Genomic DNA, 16,661 nt, shown 5'->3' on the forward strand with positions numbered 1-16,661 from the left:
ACAATGCATATGTTAATTTGCCTTGGTTTGCTCGAATTTATTATCATATTATTTTCAAAGATAAGCAACTACTCAACTTTTGTAATAATAAGTTTTAATTTCTAGGTCCAAAAACGAGTCTTGCAAAAATTTTGAAGCTTCAAATAAGATTTGGTCTTTCTGTCAATGCACTTCGATGAAAATTTGAATAACAAATGATTTACCTTTGTCTTTCTCTTTATAATGTTTAAATAATGCCATGATTTAGCTCAAATAAGTAGGATATTACCCAGTTCTTGGTTGAAAAAAAATTGAACTTAAAAATCCGGTATTTACAGGTATTTTCATCGATTTTTTTTTAGAACTTCCCTGCCCGAATACGTGCGGGAAGAAATCTGGAATGCTTCAACTCTTCTTTTCATTGCTGGTCGGAAGGAAAACACCAAAGAATTTTTCTCACCTAAAGCTCATGTTGGAGAAAAAAATTGAGAAAAATTGTTTTTAGAATTTGCAAATATGCAGCACTTTCCATGTAATCCGATTAACCTATATTGACTTCAAACGACCGTTTGTATTTATGATAATCATTAGTAATCATGAAAAAATTGCTATCCGTAGTAATTTTAAATACGATTTGATGCTTGTTGAGGCTATTTATATTGATGATATATTATCTTCATGGTTTCCTGAAAGTGAATGCCGTTGAAAATTAAAATGAATTTTATGAAGAGATTAACCACCGTAATTTTTGTTTGTTACTTTGATTTATCGGCCTAGCGGTGAAAAGTGATGTCCTTTTTAGTAGGGACATCTAAAGATTATGAAATTTTTTATATAGATGGATAGAAGGTTAGAAGAAATGAAAGATGGTGAAAATGAGCGGGTAGAATTTGTCTAGAAGCATTACCATCACATACCAAATTTTTGTTCCTCACGAGCCTACTACTACACGAGTTCGTCCGCACTACAAGTTCTCGCTTGTGGGGCGGACCACGCTAAGCCTACTAATGTGTGGTGGTAGATGCAACTCTATCTGTATCTACCACTTCATAGTAGTAGGCTCGTGAGGAACAAAAATTTGGTATGTGATGGTAATGCTTCTAGACAAATTCTACCCGCTCATTTTCACCATCTTTCATTTCTTCTAACCTTCTATCCATCTATATAAAAAAAAAATTTCATAATCTTTAGATGTCCCTACTAAAAAGGACATCACTTTTCACCGCTAGGCCGATAAATCAAAGTAACAAATTAAAATGAATATTGACCAAAATTGGTTTCATTAAGCTGGGGAAACTTGCTCTTCTATACGGACCAATCTGAAAACCCATACCCAAGTCATCAATTTACCAGCTTGAAATAAACCAATTTTCATAATCATAGTCTTTCACGCTTTCATCAGAAATGAATCGTCAATGGCTGGTTTGTCGTCGTCTGTTTGAATAAAAGCTTGAGAAAGGTGGTTCCAGTGCCATCAGTCAATCAACCCAAAGGTGCCCGGAAATGACAAACATTTCCTCCTGGTTCAGTTTGGTTTACCTTGGGATGGTGGCATTGGCCGTTCCAGTCTGTTCTACAAGCGATGTGCCGGGCAACGAATTGGCCAATTTGTTGAGTAGTTTTGTCCGTTTCCTAAAAGTGCCCCTCAAGGTGGGACTGTTCGTGTGCTGGGATAAAGGTGGGATGAAGGGGGAAAGGGTGTTTTATTTGAGTTTTTGTTTAAAATAACGATCCACTTCGCTTCGATTGGTTTTCCAGAGAAAGCTTTCACATTTGCCCGGGAAATGCTGGTGTCCGAAAATGTCGGTGTCGGTAGACTTTCCTTTATGCAGGTGAAAAATGATTCGGTTGAGAACTTGGCATATTTGGATACGACGGAATATCACCAGCATTTGGTGGCAGTGGACATTTCCTGCCCGGGTGTCGGTCCATTGCTGTCGGGTGCTGGCTTTAGATTGTATCACAGGATCCGGTGGGTTTTAATGGATAGCCGAGATTCCAAACACCATTCTGAACGGCATCAATTGCGAAGAATCTCAAATATTGTCAACGGCCTTCCCGTTCTGGGAGGCAGTCAAGTGTATTATATTGCCTATTCAGACGAAGGTGTCATTCTGATGAAGGATGGTACGAATGAAACGCCGAAATATGAACATTGCTTATTTCATTAGTTGTACGTACAGTTTTCAGAAGATCCTGGAGCACCGACATAGAAAGCTCCTTAGTTGCCACATGGCGAAATGGGAGTTTCGATGGTGATAAATTTGACCCTCCTATATCTGTGCGAAGAAGAGATCTCAGGAAGACACTCATACGATCATCAATTATCTTTACCAGTAACTACACGTTGAGTCATCTTGAAGATTATGAGTAAGCATTTCATTGGGGGAGAATGAGGAGACTTGATCCTTGAGGTGCCTCAATTACTAGGCTATCACGTTACCAGATTGTCTTTCAAAACACAAAATGTCGTAGAACAGTGAATCCTTGAAAATGTTCTAAATTTGCTGAAAAATATAACCTAAAATCAAACAAAAAACTTTGTGAAATGAAAGCTGGGTTTCAGTTTGATGGATTAAGTTTTCATGTCGAATAAGTATCGTTTTTGACACTAAATCAATAATTTTCTTCAATCGACAATTTGTTCCTGTTCTTTTTTTAGCCAATTTGTCAGTTTTTATAAATTTTCACGAAAGAAGCGATATTGTTACTTTCAGTAGGTATAGCTATAAATTTGATTTAATTTCTGAATTTTTGTATGATCTTTGATTCTCAGAAAACAGAAATGAATCATAATTGTTGTGTGAAATATATTTTAGGCCTGTCCTTCTTCAATTATGATAAATAGAATTCTCATTATCGAACAAAAATTGATTGATTCGAAACTTCAAGGTCTCCGCTTGTTTTTTGGAATTGCCTCACTTATAAACATTTTTAAGAATAATAAATATCAGGGATGGATTAAGTCATTGGGGGGCCCTGGGCATTTTTTCTCGGGCGTCCGGGTGATTTTTTTTCAAATGCTATTCCAGAGAGCAAAAAACCTTTTAAACGTGTAAAAGAACTAGAGATGAGTTCAGTATACTGTTTTGAAATTGCCATGTTGTCTGAGTTGAAAATAGTTTCTGGTATCTTTAAACAAAAAACTGTGAATTATTCTCGTGAAAAAATTGCAGAAGAGTTTGGAAATTTCTCATAAATGAAAGCTCTGATTTGAGCTGCAAAATGCCAAATTTAGTTCTCTTTTTTTAAATACCCTTATCACCAACTTAAATTTTCTGATTTAGAAAAATGATTTTTCAAAATTTCATCATTGATCGTCTGGTTTGTGTTTCATCGAGAAATATATTCATAATGACAATTGGGAAGTATAATGAAGATTTGAAACATAGAATACAAAATTTAAAAAAAAAATTAGATTCACATTCCATTCAATTCAAAACTTGAAATCAGGCTATATTCAGAACCAGAATTCAGTGCCTCAAATCAAGTTCTCAATTTCAAATGAAGGATTGTGAAAAAAAAAATGAAATAAATAAAAAAAGATATTCAAAGTTACAATCAGAGCCAAAGCGAAAATTGCACCGTAAGTGAATTTAAATTTTTATATTTTTGAAACACAAAAAATAACCATTTCTTAAGATGCTCATGAGTATGATTCACACCAGATTAAAAAAAGGTTATCAAATTGTTATTTTAAATGTGACTAAAGTTCAAGTCGATTTCCTCAAAGGGGTATAAGTGCAAAAATGATCGATTGAAAAAATAATCAGATAAGAGATTGAATGTTTAAAACACAGAATCAGTTATCATTCAGAAAAGTCAGATAAGGGATCCAAACCAGTTGAGTGCCTTTAACAAAGATCCTAAGTTCTCTTAATTCAGAAAAGCTATGAATCTGAATTTCGGTAACTGAAGAAATAACACAAGACTTGAATATCACAATGAATTAAAGCTGGAAAAAGATAAGATTAAAAACATAGAAATGTTCATGATAAGAGAATCACTCATTGAAATAAGCAACCCAACTCCCAACCCAAATCGTTTTTATGATAATTTGATTGTGATCATTTGGGAAATGATCTGCTGAATTAAGGATATGATAAAGATGATGAAAGATTTTGGTTAAATCAGTTGAAAATGTTTCAATTCGAATTTCAAGTTTAAGACAGAAATTGGGAAGGAAATTCAATAAAGAAACTCTGTACTGTAGATTGGTCCAATTTAAGCAACTACAGTTTTTTTCAAGATTTCATTTTAGAAAAGAGGATGGAAAAGGGTTTAGAACTCATAAATCAACTGGAATTTCAATAATAATGATTGAAAAGTGAAAAGTTAAAAATAAATCCCGATATTAACCCGTATACTTCCCGGGTGAAATTCTGGAATATTTAGCATAAAGCTTCTCTATTTTTTCTGCACTGTAAGCCAGTTTTAGAGAAATTACCAGTTATTTTAATTCATTAACCATTACTTGGAAAAATAACGTAATAACAAACATTATTATTGAGCAACACGTTTGTATGTTATGAAAATTAGGAGATGTTTTTTCCTTTGTTTTACCTGTTTGGTACAGAAAATCTTTCTGTTTCGATGAAAAAAAAATTGAAAATTTGAGGTATTTTGCCTCATATTCTTCTTAGTTTTATTTCAATTTTTTTTAAATTCGCTTTTGTCCAGATATGGGGTTGAAAATTTTGAAATTTAAAACCAAGATTTTGATATTCTTAGCTCGTAAAATGCGGGAATTCCTTCAGTGCTTACTCAAGGGGGTCGCCTTAACTTATGTTGGGAAAAAACTTTAAAGATATTATTTTCCGGGGGCTCCTCTTGAATTTATATTTAAAGTTTTCATTACGATGGTGAATCATTTTGATAATCTACTTTTTCCATGATATTATTGCAGCGAATTTTAATACTGTGATTCGTCTAGACCATAACGGATACACATCTTACTTGGTCAAGATAGAAACCAAAATGAAGTTTCATTGTCTTTTCATCCCTTATTATAGTTTTTCCCGCAAAAAAACTATTACAAATCACCAACAAAATGTTCAGCATGATACAAAACTGGCAAACTGTGTTCAAAGTGTCCAAAATTATTGAGATCGATCATACTGTATTATTATTCAGTTTAAAGGACGATGGTTTTTCGAATTAAATAAAATATTGTGAAAAAAAACATTTTAAAATCTTTCAAATGATAAGCTATAAATGAATCCTTAAGTAACAAAATAGAACGCTTACCTTCATTGATTGTTCAACTCTTTAAAATTGCCAGAAAATCCAGCAAATATAGCTTAATAGAGGCCCTCAGATTTTGAGTTAAGTTTACCAATCGATTTTTCTTATCTTAATCTACCCCTGATACAAAACTAAGATTTTTTTGGAATATTTTTCAAAACTTTTCGATTAAACTAAAAATAAAATTCGAAAAATTGAATCGAAACTATCATTTTGGCACTTATCTCCCTCTAATTCTGAGCCCCTTATTCATTAAAACAAAGGAATCCTTTATTTCTTTCGAAAAAAAATATCTCAATCGAATCTATCAATTTTTTGCGATAATTCAAAGATTTCAACCATCAATTAAAATAAATTAAATTTTCAAAAGTGGGAGAAATAGATAAAAACTTCGCGATTTAAATCTGATTTTCACAGACTCGACTTTAATTCAAGGAATTATTTTGAAAATTTGGCTATTAAAAAAAGCTTTCTTAATCATAATGTAATTCAATACAACAGAAAAATATGGAATTCCCTGCAAATTTGGAAAAGGAAGTTTAGATGTTTCATTTTAAGAATTTTCTTTTCACTGGAAATCAATTCCATAACTCAAAACCAGTGGATGATTTTTGCAATAAACCAATGCATATTATTAAACAAAACTTGCAAAACAAACTAAATTCTAATTTATGTATGATTTTCAGCAGAATTATGTCTAAAATTTTGAAATAGAACTTTCATGCAAAATTAAAAGTCTGCGATCTCTTAAAATTTGATTTCCTCAACGAAATTGTCATCTTGATACTTTCTTCTTGATCGTTATTTCATTCACGAGCTGAATCTGAATTAGAAATAAAGATTTTTATGTACGATTAAGAATATCAAGCGAATCTGCATTTTGAACCCGAATTCCAAATTTGAATTTTGGATCTGTTCTCACATTTCAAAACGTTTCATATTTCAATTTCAAATAAGAGCAAAGAATTGCAATTTGTTTTAGAGCCCTTTATCATAAATCTATCATTTTAATTCTAATGTTTTGGGTTTCAATCTGAATTCATCATATAAAACATCTATTTTTGATCCAACTTGCGAATTTAAAAAATAAAATAAAAAAATGAGTTTTTAATGATGCATCTGATTCTCAGTTTTCATTGCATCGCATTTTGAAGCTGAAGCTGAAGTGTTGTTATGAATTTTGTATATTAATTGAGTTAAACAACTTCTAATCTGAATATGAAATAAAAATCAGGATGTTTTTTTCATATTTGTAGAATTATCATCTTAATCTTGGAAGTGTATATGAGTTTCGAAAATCATGAACCAAATTTTAAATGAAATGCAAAACCAAAAACGAACGATGATTTCAAAACAGCTTTTTCTTCTATTTTCTATCGATGATACAAACCGAAAATCAAGAATTTTAAAGTGGATACAGAATCTAAAATTTATAAAACAGAAATATAATTTTGATTTTTAAAACATGGAACCAGAACCTCTGAAATGAGTTCAATCTCATTCAAAATTTAATATTCTGAAATAAATTTCTATCAAAAAGTATGAAAATGTTGATATACTGTAGGGAAGGGTGGAGTAACGTGGGCCACTCTCAATATCTCAGATGTGAGTTGAGATAAAAATCTCAATCCAACTGTCATCGCCGTCGCTTTGCGTAAGCATATTTTTTATATGTTGTTTATTTAAATACTTATTATATGCATCTTTTATTTTGCAAGCTTAAAAAAAACTTACGTAATTAAACAAGCACCCGCTAATTGCATCCATGGGGAACCTAAAGTTACGCTTATTATCTTTGTACTGTCTTGTTCTCTCACGTGGAAAAGGAATTTTAGAGGAAACATCAATAAGTCAAATAAACGCTAAAAATTTGCAAACTTCAGCTTGTGAGGAATTGTGAGCCACATTTTGTGGGGTACCTTGGGCCTGGGTACCTATATTTTTATGATTTATATACTTTCAGAACGTAAAATACGTTTTTCCTATCTTTAAAGTTTTTTTTATGCTAAATGAAGAGTTATGAAAAATATTTTTTCCATCCTATAAACGGAATTTTGTCGAAATGTTCGCGAGCCAGGTTTTCAAAACTATTCGATCATACACAACTCACTTTTGACTTTCCTCGTATGAAATTACTTCAAAATAACGAAATGAATTATGAAATTACAGTTTTGGGTTAATTCATAAGCTTTGCATGTTATTTGGTCATTATGGATTTAGTGGCCCACGATTCCCCACCATTTTTCAAAATCCAAAAAATATTGCTATTATAAAATTTTCAGAACTTGGGGAAAATTAATTTCTAAAAATTAAAAACAAAAATTGCTGCTATGAATAAGTGTAAAAACCAAACCTTTTTTTCATTTTATGTTTCATAATGAAGAATTTATGGAGTATAGAAAAAAATGGCCCATGATTCTCCACTCTTCTAATACATAAATCTTAGCATGAGATTAATTTTGAGGTTTTGAATCAGTTCTGAGTCAATGTTCTTATACTTTACTCAAGCATCACAATTTGATGCAGAAACAAAAATTTTAAGTGTAAAGTAACAAACATCAATATTGTTTTTTGTGGACCCTCACGGGGAGGGGATCTTCCCGAAAATGCTTCTATTACATCAACAGGATCACGAATTGTTATACCTTCTGACCACCGTAATTGAAATTTTATTATGTCAAAAACTGTAAAAGACGTCGATTTTTTAATCAGATATGATGAAAACAAGACTAAAAGAATCAAGTCTCTCCATTTTTCTCTTTAATTTTCAAGAATAATTTCAAAATTATTTCAACTCTAGAAACACTCACATCGATACTATCACTCGGATTTCCTACCATCATTCAAAAAACCTCCTAGTGGAATATATGAACGCCACCATCGAAAAAACCTTCACAACGACATGGGGCTACTTTAACGCCACAACGGGAAGATTCGATGGAGTAGCTGGACAGCTGATTGAAAACACAACCGAGTTTAGTGGCACCTTGCTACTGCTAATCCAAGACCGCTTGAAGCACATTGACTATCTGAAAATGCCCATCATCGGTTATCTGCGGCTGATTTTCAAAGTTCCGAAACTGTCCATCACAGAGAACATTTTCCGGATGCCATTCGATAATGCCGTCTGGGGCTCACTGCTAGCTCTAGTTCTGACAACGGTGGCACTCTCCCTAGCAATGAACAAATTTAACATCCAAAAATCTAGAAAGGAACATCCAACCGATTCAGCTTTCGACATTGTCCCGGTGGCCCTGCAGCAAGGAACACTGCTGATCCCGAAATCCGTTTCCCAGCAAATTTTCATTCTCATCGGTCTCGTTGGGCTAATGTTTATTTTTACAAGTTTTTCAGCGAAGATAATCTCCCTAATCCAGGCACCGTCCGAGCGGATCAAAACCATTCAGGACCTGCTGGAGTCGAGAATCGAGGCCGGGGCGCACGACGTTGTGTACAATAAGGTTTACTTGGCGGTAAGTTTGATTCATTATTGTGGATATTTATTTTGATGGTTTTGTTTTCAAAATATTAGAACAATTGAGGCAAATGAAATTTCACATGCCAAATTTGTGAAAATCTTTAATCGTGCACAACTTTCTCGAGTGAGAATGTTTGCTTTATTATGGCCAGCACAACTTCGTAGGAGTTATATTTAGCGTTAATCTTCATAAAAAGCATCGCATTCTATACATCACCAGAACTTTAATAAGATAAAATCTGGCGATTTGACCCTGTTCTAGAAACGTCATCATGACCAATTTTTTAATCTTCGATAAAATCATCACCAAAGCTTGTATATAGCTTTCATAAAACATATAAGCAATGTTTTAACCTTATTATGAAAATGTTTTCTACTGCCGTTCAATATTTTTTGCAAAATGTTTATGAAAAAGTATCTCGTCAAATCTTTAAAACGAGGAAATTTCAATGATTTTTATTTTCAAATGGGAAAAAATAAAATTCAAAACATTTTTTGATAATTAAAACTGTAAAACATGACATAATGACATTGCGAAAATAAAGGAATTGTTTGATGTAGGCTAGAAAAAATATTTCCAAATATTTGACATTGTGCATCCATCAACATGGCTTCATTTTATGCCCTTTGAAATAGCTTAATCAATGCTTTATAGCTTTATTATGGTCAGATAAATGGATGTTTCGTTTTATAACGAGCCCTACAAATTGTTAAAATTTTACGTCTTCTTGCAAGCCAACTAATGACACGCGTAAGATAGGTTCCTTATTTTTGAATTGTTTATCATTAGTACAGTAAATGAGGATAGACTTTATAAATCAATAATTAAGGAATTTGTTTCGAGTATCCAGTGGAATGAAACCATGAGTTGAAGTTGAATTTCGTTGTCTGGTGCTACCTTGAAATCCAAGATGGTGGCTTCCGCTTAACTTTAAAATGCTGTACAAATCACATGAAACTCCCACAATATTCATATTGGGCGAAAATGCTAAAAGAGCAGAAGTCTAATTTTACTATCTGACGCCACCAAAGTTTGTGACTTCCGCTGATCTTTAATATGCTGTAAATCATGAGTGGCCAAACCAAAACCCGCGGGCCACATTTGGCCCACGATTGCCTTTTTGTGGCCCGTGAAGCTTATTCCAGATCCCATAGCTAAATTTGGGCTTGTGATATAGCTCAGTTGGCAAGTCTGTTGTCTCCTGAGCCGATGTCCGCGAGTTCGAGCCCAAGAGTAAACATCGAACACAGTTGTACCGGATAAGTTTTTCAATAACGATCCGCCAACTGTAACGTTGATAAAGTCGCGAATGCCACAAAGATGGTAAAACGACTATAATCGAAACAAAAAAAAAAAAAAAAAAAAAAAAAAAAAAAAAAAAAAAAAAAAAAAAAAAAAAAAAAAAAATAGCTAAATTTAAATTTATGCTTTAAAAGTTGATATTTTTTTCTTGTTATAGTTAAACCAATTTAAAGTGTAACCCTTATCAGTTTCAACAGTATTAATAAACTCGAAACAAAAGTCTTTAAAAACTTGTAAATTTCTAATTGTGTAACTGCACTTTCGAGTGTTCTACATTAAATTGTGGATTTGAAAAAGGTTTCCTGTAAGAATTTTTTCGTTCACAAGTCTCATCTGTATGTTCCGGTGGAGATTGAGGAAAAAGGAAGAAGGATTTGATATCTAGTTTCGAATAAGTTCCTAGAATTTGCAAATCAGTTAGTGGTATAAAAAAATATTGTCACTAAAATGGCCAAATATACAAAGAAGACCTTTAAATGCGACTGTTTTTCCATTTTTCTTCCATAAATAGCACTACTATAGGATTTACACAATTGATTTCCTGTTTTGTTTAAATTTGGAATTGCGTCATTATGGGAAAACTGAGAAGAAATGTCAGCAATATTGATTTTTTTATTGAAGAAGAGGACATATACTGAACTTGTCATAACTGCGATCCAATAAAAACGTTTGAGTTAATTTAAAGGACAGGTAGAAAAAGCTCCAGAAAATAGAGAACATCTTCCAAAAAATCTATTATTTGGAAAAAGGAATGATTCATAGTGTTCAGAAAAGAAAGTACACGTTCCGCTCAAAAATCAAAATCGACGCTAGATACAAAACCAGTTGACAGAGCATCACAAAATTTTTTGCATGTGAACAACACATTTCAATCCATGCTATCAAAAGTTATTTACAAAACAAAGTGTCGAGTTTTTTTCTAATACACTCTTCACTTTAGATTACCTGGCATTTTTTTTAACTTAAAAAATCAATATTTTTCTTATGTTCTGCAAATTTAAACAAAATGTGGCCCACCAACAATTCTAATCCTTTAAAGTCCATACTAAACCTAAGAAAAAAAATATTTGTCAGTTATTTAATCAAATATGCATTTGACTCACAATTATTCAAATTATAAACTTTTTTTTATTGAAGCGTTTTGATCTTTTATTGTGTTCTGTTTAAGGCAAAAGTGTAATATGATGGATAAGGAGTAAATATTTTTGGTTTTTTTTTTTATTATTATTCAATTATCACTTTAAAATTCACAATACACCGAGGTATTTTTTTACACTGATATAGGTACCGCGTAAAAAAGCCGTGCAAAAAAACCGTGTTAATTCCCGAAAACCGTGTGAAAAAAAAACCGTACTAATTGCGGAAAACCGTGTAAAAATAGACCTTTAAATTTATGCAGCTCTGGAACTTGAAACAATAAGACGTGTAACTTGACGTTTAAGACCTGAGACTTGACACCTGAGACCTGAGACTTGAGATCTAAAACTTGAGACTTAAGACATGAGACCTGAGATCTGAGACTTGCGAACTGGTACCTGAGAATTGAGACCTGAAAATTGAAACATGAGACCTGAGAACTGATAGCTGAGACCTGGACCTTAGACCTGAGACCTGAGACCTGAGACCTGATAGCTTAAACCTGAGACTTGAGACCTAAGACATGAGACCTGAGACCTGAGACATGAGTCTAATGGTCTAATGTTTCAGGTCTCATGTCTCATGTCTCATGTTTCATGACTCAGGTCTCAGGCCTCATGTCTCATGTTTCACGTTCTTAGTCTCAAATCAAGATTTTCCCAACTTCAAAAAGATTCTAAGTGTTTTCCTTTGAAAAAGACTATTTTAATATTTTCTCTCAAAAACCGTGTAAAAAAAGTCGTGTAAAAAAAACCGTGTAACAAAATCCGCGTAAAAAAAATCTAGGTGTACGTTAAACTTGGACGGAAGAACAAACAAAAATTTGGAAGGGTAGAGATGATCACAGGCATTTCTGAGTCCGTTGCTCAAAAACAGACAAAAAAAACCATTAAAAAATAACTATTTTCGCTCTTGAATATAAAGAGTTTTTGTCGACATGACTCGACATGAGTTATCGACAGAAATAATATCTGTGATGTCTGAAAAAATCTGGGACGACTATTTTCAGAAATTTCAAATCTTAATCATGCCAAAAATCGCTAAATTCAGTCACTTTACTTTGAAATTAGCCATCCACATTATCAAAGTTAGATTATTTTAAGAAATAATATCCCCCGTCAAAATATTTATTTAAAGATTTTGAAATCGTATGGTTTGATGAGTATTTTTGCTGAAGACTCGATTTGTATATCTCTTATAGTATCTTCGTTATTAATTTTGTCACGATAAAGTTCCGTCCTGGACCACTGTGCACTGGTATTTAAAAACAAAATATTAGAAAAACCCATGAAATATATAATCAAAATCTGTGAAATTATGTTTATTTAACTCTGTAAAATTTTAAATCTGCCAAATTATGTTTTTTTTCTGTGTGATTTAAACAATTATGGTAAACATCTAGATTCCCCCCCCCCCCCCCTTCAAAATGCGATAAAAATTATTATCGTTATTTAGTCAGCCGCTCAGGTTGTTGATAGTGTTTTTTCTAAAGGGATATAGCTTGGAAGTTTATCTGAGATTCAAGAAATCAAGATTCAGAACTGAAACTATCGCGAGATTAGCTTCAAAATCAGTGAATTTAAGACTTGTTTCGTAAACTTCTGTCAACATCTTATCTCAAACGGAGTAAATTTTAGAAAAAATTAAAAATACGTTTTTAAAAAGGAATTTTTGTCGACGAAGATTCAAAATGTTACGCTTTAAAGAGAGTGGTTTCCAAAAAAAATATGTTTTTCTTACTGTCACTTATTACTGTGGTATAGCTCCAGCAGACTTTGAAGTTATTTTTATTTTCGAGAAACTGTTCAAATTTGTTATGAGTTTTACAAAGGCATTTTTGCATAGTTTTGTTTCACTTTTTTATTATGTTTAGATCTCGTTGAAAAAATCTTGCTTACTGAAAATTTGTTTGGAGTCAAAGGGATTTAAGTGCAGCACTTATACCCCTTTGCCACCAAGTAATTTGCATATACCCCTTTGCCACCAATTTTTATGTCATTTCCACTCCAGAAGTGTTTTTTTCATCGGGACGAAAAATAAAAAAAATTGGTAATTTAATTTACATTTGAAAATTAAATCATGATTGAAAATTTACCATCAACAGTTAATCATTTCATTGCATTAAGTGATAATTCTAGTGAACAAAATATTATCAATTTTTGTATTTTTTCAATTCTTACTCCAAAAAATGGATTCCAAATTCCTGATTGCTGGTCATAATTAAATGGAGTATGCCACAAATTTAGGGCTGGGCTCAATATGAGTTTGTATGAAATGATTGGTTTAACGTTCAAGCGCTAATCGTGAATATACTGTTAAACATCAACTCATAATGAGCGGAAGTCTAATTCTAATGTCCAATTTATCAGGAATAGACGCAGAAAACATGCAATGACTGACAATTCATAGATAAATACCTTTCGCGAGTTATTCTTATAATTATCCTGATGAAAAATTGTTGTTTGAAGAGATTTACTCCAAATGACAAGACATGGCTGATCTTTAGACATGAAATCTCTCGATTAACTAGATCATAACAGTAAAAATTTATATCTTAATAAATTATTTGACTTTCACCTAATGAAATCCTTATGTTTTCTGAATCATATCAACAAGACAAAATCGCCTTTAAATTTTTTTGGTGGCAAAGGGGTATAATTGCATGTGTTTGGAGCCAAAGGGGTATAAGCGCAAAAATCAAAATCATGTGTCGCCTCAATTATTGTGAAATAAACGTTGTTTTTTTAAAAAAATGATATCAAATGAATTGATTTTATTTCAGAAGATGAAAGTTATTGAAAAATTTCATAAAAAAATTTATGGAATTGATTGGAAGAAAAGTGAACTTTAAGTGCTTTTTTCTCAAAATCAGCTTTTATGCACTTATACCCCTTTGGCTTCAAGGGCTTCAACTGTTGTTCTAAAAAAATATTTAAGCTTGATATACCAATCATTGAAGCGTAGTTTTTTTGCATCCAACTTTTGATTTAATAGACTTTACTACAAACTGGTGATTGACCTGACGTATTCAACTATGAATATAATAGATTCAACTATAATTGTAAAATTGATTGAATTGTAAATGTGATACATTCAACTACAATTGTATTTTTGATTTTATGCATTCATCTATGAAAATAAAAAAATTCAACTATACATTTCTGGTTGACCTCTCGCATTCAACTTCAAATATGATAGTTTCAATTGAAATGGTATAGCTGATTGAACTGTAAACATGATAGATCAACTACAATTGTATGATTGATTTTAGGCGTTCAACAATAAATATGATTGATTCAACTGTAATAGTATAACTGATTAAACTGAACATAAGATACATAGATTCAACTACAAATGTATGACTGGTTTTAGACATTGAACTATCAATAGAGTAAATTCAACCATTTTTTATGATTGAAAGTGTGATACTTGAATAGTAGCTAAACACTGAATGTACCTAAGTGTAGCTAGTGTGCCCTTAGCAGCAGGCAGCTCGTGTTCACCAAAGGCAAAACAGGAGATAATTAGCAAAGCAGGTATAATTGGATATCACATTTGCTTGTTTAAATAAAATTGTAACAAAATGTTCCCTTCCTTTAGATTTATTCTAGCCAAATGCGACATGAACTGAACTGCAATAGAAGGAAACAATGTCGTTGGAGAAATCAGTAGTTGGACATTCCGGTTGGATGGCACTGAGTAGCGTATCATCGGGAATCAGAAATGGCTGAACAATGCGAAAACCATTGATGTACTGACCACAAACCCAAACAAAGCATTATCATATTATTCGTTGTTAACCTTTTTTTGTGTATAAAATCAAAATAAAAATAAAAATTAATGCTAGAAAACAACAGGAAAAAACTTAAAATATAGTTGAACGCTTGAAATCAATCATTAAAGTAGTATAATGAATCAACAATAGCTGTAAATTTGAATCTGCAATATATTTAGTTGAGTTCCCAAAATCGATCAGTATATATTGTTGAATTTATTATATGTATTGTTGAATCAATCACACAATTGTTGTACAATATTCATAGTTGAACTCATAAAACGAATATACTTTTTTTCATGAAGAAAACATTTGTATTATCATCAGTTTGATTCTGGAAAACATCCTTTTAAAAAAATCTTCATCAGTTTTGTGATAAACTTTTTTTTATCTTTCTTTTTCATGTACAGGCAGCTACTGAGCCGTCGAAGAAAGCGTTTTACAAGAAAAAAATCCAGCGCCGAGATGGATCCTTGAATATGTACAAACTGGAGGAGGGCGTGGCTAAACTTCGTCAGGTAGGAGGGCCGAACAAATATAGTCGATATGAAATTTCAGCAATACCGGAAATATTTCATATCCGATTCTTTTTTGAGATAGTTGCGTTGTAATAACTTTCGCACATATATTAAAGGTAGTTTACTTTTAGAAATTGAGTAAAATGGAAGAATTTCTTTTGTTAGTATCAAATCAATTTAATGCCGTTGCGTGCTTCAAACAATTACATAATTAATTTTATTCATTAAAAAAAATGCTAATTACCAGTATGGTACAGGAACGAACATTTTCATTTTTTTTTTCAGGGTCTTTTCGCGTTCCATGGCTACACCCCGGGGATTTACCACGTAATCAGTGAAACGTTCGACGATGTGGAAAAGTGCAGTCTGCGGGAGCTCAGCGTCATCGAGAGAACTCCCGGCTTTCTGGTGATGCAGAAAAACTACACCCTCAGGGAGCACTTGCAGGTGGGCGATACGCGAATCTTCGAGGTCGGCGTTTTCAACAGGGAACATCGCCGGATTATGACCGGGAAGCCGGGATGCGTCAAGGGGACCGTTTTTCAGCCGCTCAGTGCCATCGACGTTCGGTTTTCGATGCAGGTGATGGCTTGTGGGATCGGGATAGCCGCCCTCGTGCTGCTGCTGGAAATTCTTGTGCGATGGTATCAGATGCGGCAAATACCACTATTTCAGTACCTTGAATAGGAAGGGGAAATATTGCGTTAATGAGCTTGTGGCACGCACGCACGTAGAGTATACGGTAGAATGAAAGATAAATACATAAACGATACGTGGCACATTCTTGCACATGAAATATCTCAATGGAATTGTAAAAAATTGAGGATGATTCAAATGGCTGAAGGGCTTGGAATAAAATTACCTAACTATGCTCTCATCATTTATCTGTAACTTTTTTATTGCAACCAAACCTCACTTTGTGTGCTTGAGAATTTGAAGTGCAAAACATATTCGAAGTAATATAAAAATTATCTCGAAACAAATTTAATAAAGAAAGTTATTTAGTGGTATGAATAAGGTTTAGCAATTGCTTCGGCAGCTTTTACTTAGCTCGAAATCAAGCAAAGCAAAAGACCAAAGCATTTGCTTAGTTTGGTATGAATAAACATTAGCTTAGCGGATGTGTACTAAAGTCTAAGAACATAGCTTTTGCTTCGAAAAATAGAGCTATCCAATCAGCAGAATCTGACGTTTTCTTAAGTTAAATGAAAGAAAACGATCAGAAAA

The 16,661-nt window shown here is 32.8% G+C and overlaps 1 protein-coding gene across 1 annotated transcript; it reads left to right on the forward strand.

Moving 5' to 3' along the window:
* The first annotated feature begins 1,503 nt into the window (after positions 1-1,503).
* On the forward strand, positions 1,504-16,435 carry LOC129753733 (uncharacterized). The gene is made up of 5 exons (XM_055749576.1): positions 1,504-1,657; positions 1,738-1,951; positions 8,024-8,696; positions 15,327-15,434; positions 15,720-16,435. Exons 1-5 carry the CDS (start codon positions 1,525-1,527, stop codon positions 16,119-16,121), a joined length of 1,530 nt encoding a protein of 509 aa, XP_055605551.1. The 5' UTR covers positions 1,504-1,524; the 3' UTR covers positions 16,122-16,435.
* Positions 16,436-16,661: the final 226 nt, after the last annotated feature.

Source organism: Uranotaenia lowii, chromosome 3, assembly GCF_029784155.1.
Source record: "Uranotaenia lowii strain MFRU-FL chromosome 3, ASM2978415v1, whole genome shotgun sequence".
Taxonomy (NCBI): Eukaryota; Metazoa; Arthropoda; class Insecta; order Diptera; family Culicidae; genus Uranotaenia; species Uranotaenia lowii.